Source organism: Clarias gariepinus, chromosome 11 (assembly GCF_024256425.1).
Source record: "Clarias gariepinus isolate MV-2021 ecotype Netherlands chromosome 11, CGAR_prim_01v2, whole genome shotgun sequence".
Classification (NCBI taxonomy): domain Eukaryota; kingdom Metazoa; phylum Chordata; class Actinopteri; order Siluriformes; family Clariidae; genus Clarias; species Clarias gariepinus.
The window spans coordinates 24,344,663-24,353,708 of NC_071110.1; the positions used below are offsets into that span (position 1 = coordinate 24,344,663).

General features: G+C 37.1%; 1 protein-coding gene across 1 annotated transcript; it reads left to right on the forward strand.

The window, feature by feature from the left end:
• The first annotated feature begins 798 nt into the window (after positions 1 to 798).
• On the forward strand, positions 799 to 6,118 carry ankk1 (ankyrin repeat and kinase domain containing 1). The gene is made up of 8 exons (XM_053507272.1): positions 799 to 1,055; positions 1,342 to 1,621; positions 2,346 to 2,497; positions 2,603 to 2,652; positions 2,741 to 2,896; positions 3,841 to 3,959; positions 4,109 to 4,139; positions 4,248 to 6,118. Exons 1-8 carry the CDS (start codon positions 856 to 858, stop codon positions 5,498 to 5,500), a joined length of 2,241 nt encoding a protein of 746 aa, XP_053363247.1. The 5' UTR covers positions 799 to 855; the 3' UTR covers positions 5,501 to 6,118.
• Positions 6,119 to 9,046: the final 2,928 nt, after the last annotated feature.

The following is a 9,046-nucleotide window of genomic DNA, read 5'->3' on the forward strand; positions in this document are numbered from 1 at the left end:
AATCAATTCCTCCACTGGCCTGGGAAGTAAAGGAGGAATCAATTCCTCCACTGACCTGCACTAATCTCCAAAGTTATTGCTCGTTAAAAAAATATCAACAACAATAGTAAGGGCCTCTACTAATACAAATTTTGTCTTTGCATATAAATAAAAAATATAAATATTCCATATAAAATATTTAATGCTAAAGACCAAAATTGAAGAAATACATCAATTAATGTCAAATATTACTTAATAAATTGAGCAATTTTCAGAATATTATAATTTTTTAATGAAAATTTTTTTACAATTTGATGATGAAAATTTTATGTACAAAATTAAAAAGTATAATTTACAGAAACATTCTCCGTTAAGTCTGGAGATCTTTAAAAATAAAAAAAAATTTGTAGCTGAAACCCTGCTCGTAAGTGTAAACACTAGTCATTTAAAAGGTTAAAGGTGGAATTAATTGGGCCAGAATCCAGTTTCAATACTTTTGTAATTCCCTGATCGAACAGAATAAACGTTGCAGTTTGCAGTTTGACATGAGTAATAATAACATAGAGATATGGAGAAAAGAGCTTGGACAGATATGGACAAAGCATCAGTCTTTTTTTCTAGCTGTTTATGTAAACAATGTTTTTTTTCACAACACACTTACCTGCACACAAAGTTGTCAGGGAGACTGAATCTATGCTGTCTCACCTGTTCAACATAAAAACCGGCTAAGTAACATTCTTATGCAAATAAGCAGCACATTAAACGCCTCCTATTTCCCGGACAAGCTAAAAAAAGGTTGTAGTTCATGAAGTTGTTGAAGAGGAGATACAGCTCATGGTTCAGATTTCGAGAATCTGGACTTTTTAAAACTTCAAAATGGCTGAGATTGCTTTAAAGAAAACTGAGCGTCATGATTCCATCAACCAGGAGAGATTTACCTGTTTTAAAAAAGAAGAATTTGAAGTAAACTGGGAGAAAGTGTCTGAAAGCAAGTTCAGCTGCGTGTACCAAGTCAAGCTCAAGCTGTGGCGGGAGAAGTGTGCCATTAAGACTTTTACTACCACCAGTGATTACAGGTACAGCTGTACAGTCACTAAAATTACACTAAGACTCGCAAATGGTTTTTATTCAAACAAATTCAGTTCAGTTTTACTTGTTTAACTCATGTAACAGACCACATCGCAACAATGCGGCTTTACAGAAACTTTTTTTTTTAATCTTCAGATTATATTTACACCATAGTGCATAATTCTAAATGTTGAAAGAAATTTGCGAGCATTTCTATGGTTAGATCCAGAATTACAAGTCACCACTCCTACTTGTGTGTGGATCAGATTGTGTCATGTGATCTATTTCTTCTAGGAACATGGTACAGGTTTCCAAAATAGGAAAGATTAAGTTTAAATACTTGATGACTATTTACGGGCTGTGCAAAGACTCGTCCGCAGTGGTGATGGAGTACATGAGCAGAGGATCCCTGGATAATCTTCTCACAACTCATAATCTTATGTGGCCAAAGAAGTTCCAAATGATTCATGAGGTGACCATGGGCATGAACTTCCTGCACAGCATGAAGCCACCTCTTCTGCATCTGAATCTGAAGCTGGCCAACATCCTTCTTGATGATCATCTCCATGTTAAGGTGAAGATAATTATAATCAAAAGTGCTTTAGAGCAACAGCAAAAGCTGTTGATTAATTCTTAAATAGTTGTGCTGTCCGAATGTTTAATATTAATACTCTTGTTTTAATCTTATTATTTCTATAGTGACAGCTCACACAGGTATTTTTATATTTGATGCTTTATTATTTGGGTTTAAATAAGTCAGAGGTACAGCTGTAATAATGTTTGCAATTAAGTCTCAAGAATAGAGGCCATTGCTGATGATAGAATAACTGTTAATACCTGTTAGAATTAAAATCTTAAACTTGATTACCATTACATTGAAATTGAAATTACATTAAAACTCTTTTTATTTTTTTTAAATAATCACCTCCATACACTAATAAAAAAGTGCTTAGATAAAGTAGAAAGTATGACAGAACTCACAAGTGGTGGACATGAATGATTGTGTGTACAGTTTCCACAGACAGATGTGACACTTCCACAAGTTATCTGTCGATGTGTGTGTGTGTTTTTTTTAAGGATTAAATGTTTCACTTGCTAAATGTCCTTGACCGGGATCACTATCCACGGATGTACAGATTTCTTTAAACCTTTGCGATTTAAATGTTTTACCGCGCCCAAACATCCTCATCATTGTGTCTTCTGTAAATGTCAATCAGTTTTAGACCTTCATTCAAAACTAAAACTTGCACAGCACAACATTCTTTGAAATAATTTTTTAATTGATCTATTTCTCTAAGATTTCAGATTTTGGGATAATTAAATGGGATGACTCTTGTAGCAAGATGCCCTTCCTTGAGCATTTGGCGTTGAGGGGGAACGTTAGTTATGTACCTCCAGAGATTGTCAGCCAGAACCCTGAACCTCCTACTTCTAAGTATGATGTATACAGGTATGAATTCAATAATCACAATCACTTTAGAATCATAAAATCAAACCTCACTATATTTACACCCATGCCTGGTTAAGGACTGTATCTGTACTTCCTTCATAACAGCTTCGCCATCGTGATATGGGAGATTCTGACCCAGAAGAGGCCGTACTCTGGTACATCTGAGTCCTAATTTTACTTCATAAAGGATTTATGTATAAACCATTGTATCATAGATTCAACGTTTTCTGCTCTTTGATTCAGGAATGAATATGAGTGAAATATTGATCAGAGTGACCTCTGGCAAAAGGCCCAGTGTGGAAAAGGTCCCGGATGACAAGCCTCCTGAGTGTGAGGAGATGATCAGCATAATGCAACAATGCTGGCATCAAGACTCGAGCGAACGGCCAGCCTTTTCTGGTAACACACAGCTGTGTTTGTTTGATGCATTTTACTCTAGAGGGCTGAATAAGAATTCGCGGTTGCTGTGACTTTAAACATAAAATTTTTCCAAAAATTCAGCAAGGACAAAAAAGAAGTATTGTTGAATATTCTTGATTTTTTGTTGATTCTACATTTTAGAAAATATTAAATTATATTTGAGTAACAGATTTCATTAAGATACCAGTCACTGAGCTAGATGTAACAGATGATTTATTTTGTTATATTCCTTATTTATATCATGAAGGATATATAGAAGATAAAAATAATGGTTTTAAACATGGCCTTGGCAAATGTGTAATTGCTGAGCCTTGTCTGGAATTCTTGTTTCTAATTGTAATGCACATACAGTATGAGCCAAGGATCATGGGGCAGACTTATGCAACTATGGAAAGAAATGTACTTAAGGGGTATAACTACCCATTTAAATATCAAAATCACCTGGTTAGAGAGTGAAAAACATAATCTCGTGGAGGAAAAAAAAACTAATCTCACTTAATGCACCTTTAATACAAACTATCGTCATCTAATGCATTAAAACGATTTAACGTGCTCCTACTCATTTCAGCAGTCTTAAATCTAATGAGCTGAATGTAATTAAACCTGAGTATCAGCTTACTAAAAACATGATTAGCACAGTTATTTTCTCAGTACAACACTTTTATGTTTCATGTTGAGCACTGTTTAATTAAGACACTCCAGCTGCTCAGAGGTTACAACTCATTTGAAGGCTAATTACATATTATATATGGTAATGAACATGGACTGAGAACTATCAAAATAATCATCAGTGCAGACTCATTTTACCAGAGCAGCATTTGCCCCGACATTCTAGAAAGGTAAACTGAGACAAATGTTAAAATTAACCCGCATGGATTTTCGGCACTATACCTCCCAGAAGGATGATATCTGTTTTTCTTCAGAGACGGTGTGGATGACTGAAGCTCTAAGTGATGTTCTGAAGCTCCCGGACAAGATTCCAGGCAAGGACATGAAGATATCACGTAAAATCGAAAAGTCACTGCCAGTCTTCCAGAAAGGAGTAAGTCATGTAGCACACTGTCAGCACAAAAGAAAAAAAAATGAAATTAAATTTCCCACAAGTTCCCTTGTGGCCTTCAGGCTAGATCTAATACAGTGTAGACCTAACTGATGTATTAATATAACTTGTTTGCACTCTTGCTTTTCCAGGACTCCACTGAAACACCCGATGAACTTTTAGGTTGGTTTTTTCCAAACACATTTTAATCTATTCTGTATTATATTTTAAGCATTAAAACATCTACAGCATTGTATTGAAACATCTTTTTAAAATCTATCTTGCTAACAGATAAAGACATCATCTATTATTTGAAACGCAAGGACTTTGAAACCTTCAAGAATCTGTTAAAGAAGGAGCATGTCTCAATGCTCTTCAAACACAACAACTCGCTTCTTCATCATGCAGTTGTTAGCGGCAACGCTGAAATCGTGAGGCTGGTGTTAAATCATGGGGCGTCAATTAACTGCCAGAGTGCTAATGGATACACACCACTTGTTGTCGCACTGCTGAAGAAGTTTCACGAGATCTGCGGCCTGCTTGTGGAAAGCGGTGCTAACGTCAACCTTGCCGACCAGGACAAGTGGACGCCGCTGCATTTCACCTCACAAAACGGAGATGACCGGGCTGTCCGCCTCTTACTGGATGCCAAAGCCGTAGCTGATGTGAAAGACAAAGATGGATGGAGGCCTCTTCACCTTGCTGCTCAAAATGGTCATGAGAATGTTGTGCGCCTTCTTCTCTCTCGCTTGAGCAATGTAGACAAACAAGAAGAAAAATCTGGAAGGACAGCACTCCACATAGCATGTGAGTATGGTCACTTGAAAATAGCCAAAATCTTACTGAGTAAAGGAGCTGACCCAAACAAAACAGATCATTCTCAAGCCACTGCGCTGCACCTAGCAGTCGAGCAGGGCTACTTTAGAGTGGCACGGCTGCTGGTGACCAACAGAGCAGATGTGAAATGCAAAGACAAGCGTAGTTACAGCGCTCTGCACTTCGCAGCCCTACGAGGATGCACCGGCATCTGCAGGCTTCTGTTGGGTCATGGTGAACACGTTGATGTCAGGACATGGCAGAATTGGACACCCATGCACCTGGCGGCCCTCAAGGGACACTCAGAGACACTGCTGGTTCTGGAAGAGAATGGTGGATCTGTGGACGGACAAGGTGATGGAGGGTGGACGCCCCTGCACCTCGCATGCAAGCACCAACACGATGAAGTCGTCTCTGTGTTGATAAACGCTGGGGCCGACCCAAATATAGTTGTGGATGGAGGTTGGACGCCGCTGCACTTGGCATGCCACAATAGTGGCTTTGCCAATGTACTCTTGCTTATAGCTGGGCACGCCAAAGTCAACGTGCAAAACAGCAACAAGGACACACCACTGCATCTGGCTGTGCAGTCAGGCAGTGCCCCGATTGTCAAAGCCCTGCTGATGAATAATGCAGATAAACACATAATCAACTGCAAAGGATATACAGCATTAGATTTGGCTCAGAAGGGAAATAATGAGGAGATAATGCAGGCGCTGAAGCAGTAGAAGACTGGCCGAGACAAGGTGACTAGGATTAAGACATTCAAATTCACACTTAATGGCAAATAACAACAGGCAGAGGAAGAGGAGGAAGAGCTGCATTGATCAGGTTTATTGATTATGTCGCTCTGCATCTGTTTTTTTTCGTTAAAAGTGTTCCTATTGATTTGGCTCAGGGGCATTTTCATAATGTGAAAGGCCTTACTCAGGTATTGGTCACCCGTTACGGTGAATGGCTTCTTCTGTGAGTGCATCCTCTGGTAATAGTTGATTTATAGTTCAGAGCACTTTTGTAGTGTCGTGATTGTATACACTACTATCCATGGAATCTCTCCTTCAGTGATAAAGAATGAAGGTAATTTTCTGACATTCCATTCCTTCCAACTACTCACATAACACAGATTCACAACTGCTCGTACTGCATTCTTCCCTCTTCTACTTTGCATTATACAAAGAGCCATTCATTCTGTGTGTGTTTATTTTCCTGAGAAGCTTGTAGACTTGAAAAAGCACAGGTTAAACAAACACTAGTAAAAAACCAACAGATTCAAATGAACCTTACCGATGTGTGATTTGATTTTAATTATATAATACAATATAAAGACTTACCCCTTTTTAACCTTTCATATGAAACAAATTGTTTCTTTTGCCAAGTGAAAGAACATGTAGAAACGTGCACTGAATACACACTGACTCATCACAGCTCTCGCACAAAGGAATTCCTGCTAATGAATTTTTATAGGGCTTGATTCAGAAAAAGGCTTAATCAGAAAACAAGCAATAATTATTATTAAACAGTTAGCTGTTTATTCATTTAATGAAAGATCAAGCATTTTTCTGCGCAAAGAAAAGATTAGTCCCTTATACACTAATCTTCTGCACAAGATTAGTGTATAAGGGAAAAATGCTTCAGATAACATTGTAGCATACCTGTAGCAAGTAATAAAATGGAAAACACAAAGGTGTATTTCATCATTTTATATCAAGTGGAAGTATCTCTTTAAACTGGTAGCTGATTTAAAATAGCACATTTTATTTTGAAGTAGATTCCCAAGAAATATGGAACGCCTTTAATACAAACTAGACTTCTAGACAGAGCATAGTTATGAGAGGTAAAAACTACCATTATATCTCTATATAATCCCCTGCTACACTACTTTTGATTTTCAAGATTCAACCGTTCCGCTTGAACATTCAGTCATGGGAAGGACTGCACCGGGCTCCAAGCCAACTTGGCCGGAATCATCATTCCACGATGTATACCCTTCTTTAAAATGTTTACGCAATTCTAATGTGATTCTAATGTACTGCGACCAAGCCTCTTATTACTGTACTGTGCCTAAAGTCTGGAAATGGCAATCATTTTTACACTCCATTAAAAGTTAATTCTGGTCAGGCAATTTAAACTCATGCTTGGACATTGTTTTCAAACCAACAAAGGGACAACAAGGCACTGCATTCTTGTGACATGTCAGGCAATGTTTGCAGGTTTCTAAACGTTATTATGTGCTCCATAGAAACCCTAATAAATTGAACAGAATGATGGAACTGGTTTTACTGTTTGAAATCCAACGAAGTATAAAGTGACACAATTTTTCCTGTTAGTGCTATTATGCAAGTGATTAATGTCAGTGACACAATTACAAGGTTTTAAGATCCTACTGTTGCATTGCTTTCTCACTCGCCATCTTTATGTATAAGTGATAATGATATTATCAGAGTATTCTCCTAATATTATCTTATACTGTATAGCAATACTTATAAAACTTGCTTTTCTTTTCCTGAAGTGTAATATATAATACTATACTGTATACAATAATATATATAGTAAAGACCAGGCTAGAGCAGACCTTATTGTTGAAACAAGCCTTAACAATATGCAGTTATGTTATTTCAAAGAAGATGTTAACTAATTATTTATATTGTACATTCGATTATATTGTAGTAAACAGACCTGTGCTAATATAACGAAAGGGTTTACTCCTGTACCGTTTTCAGTGAGTGGCATTAAAATCATTCATTATAATAACACAAGACCTTAGCTTCCTGAGGCTTATTGACAATTTCTCCCTAAGGAGACCATGGAATATTGATTGTGTCCAGACTGTTTGCTTCAGCAACAGGCTTGTTTTACTATGGTTGTCAAATGCTAACTAGATGCTCTATTAAATTACATCTCTCTCTTAACACTCTTTCAATGCTTTGTGTTATGTTTTTCTCTCTCTTCTTTTTGGCATATTTGGTATATATTTTAGACACTACAGGGTTTGTTTATACACTATCACCACAGGATTTCAAAAGAACGTTGCATCAATCCCACCGTAGAGCGATATATTAGGCGGCAAACATGACCGTCCAGTGGGATTCCTCTGAACTGTGAGATCTAATTATTACAACACAGGTTACAGTATAATTCTTTTATGTGGAGAACGGGCACACAACTGTGTGGGTTCATTTAATTAAATCTTTTTGTACCAAGGCATATAACTATTTCAATCGAATGCTTAATTTCGAAGTATAAATGATTTTTCATCCTTTTGAAAACCTCTTTTATTTTTTTGCAATTGAAAAATGTATTATAGTTTAAACAGGATTTCAAGCTCTTGAAAGTATGATGATACTTTCTAAAACATCTCTTGAAAAGGGATTTTGTTAAATATGGTGAAGGAAAATGGCAGAATGACTCATCACACCTTGCAATCCTCATTGATCTCTCACCAGAGGATATTACCTTCACAAATCAGCTTTTCTTAAAACAGAATATGTTAAAACGAACGCCAATGTTTCTAGTTATCTATGATTTAAAATCTATGACTCTTTGCTATGAGTGCAATGCGAGATGTGACATACGTATACTGTAAAAGCTTTATGTCTCTGGGGTTTTTAAATCCAACTTTTGTATGAAAATCTTCTTTTCCATTATAATACAAAGACTCCCAATAAATCAATACTTATTCAGGAATTATAGACATACATGAATCGCAGCTATCCGCTCAGATGATTGTCCAGCAGACTAGACAAATTGCTCCTGCCCATAATTTGTGACAGTACAGGCGCTACTAAATGAATAAGTGATGTACAGCTTGTGTTTAGCGGACTGCCAGGCACGGTCTGTCAGAAGTGCCTTTATTAACACATTAGAAAAACAAACACAGCACCTGCCCCAGGCTCAGCTGGGGCAGGATAATTTCCTATATAATGGGTGAGCCTCATCTCACTGGGCATGTGATTAAAGGCACAACAGGAGCTTCCTCTACTTGCTTTCTTTTACCTCCTAAGTTTGGCTTTGTTAATATAAATAAATAAATAAAAGAATTATAATTTGATGTGTCTGCCACACCTGAATACGCCTAAAAACATTGGGAGAGCCACAGTCTGACACACACGCACACACACACACACACACATATAGGTTTTCTGTTGATTGTCAGCAAAAAAAAAAAAAAAAAGCGTATTTAAGCTTTTAGACGGTTATATAACAAAAGTTATATACATGTACTGTACATTAAGTCAGACTTAGAGACGGACAGACAATAGAAAGTGCATTAGCAT

What these genes read in the sequence shown, in the direction of transcription:
- ankk1 (XM_053507272.1), top strand. Translation starts at nt 856, where the DNA reads ATGGCTGAGATTGCTTTAAAGAAAACTGAGCGTCATGATTCCATCAAC. An exon ending in ATGATCATCTCCATGTTAAG is followed by an intron (nt 1,622 to 2,345) that starts GTGAAGATAATT and finishes TATTTCTCTAAG; the next exon opens with ATTTCAGATTTTGGGATAAT. An exon ending in AACACCCGATGAACTTTTAG is followed by an intron (nt 4,140 to 4,247) that starts GTTGGTTTTTTC and finishes TCTTGCTAACAG; the next exon opens with ATAAAGACATCATCTATTAT.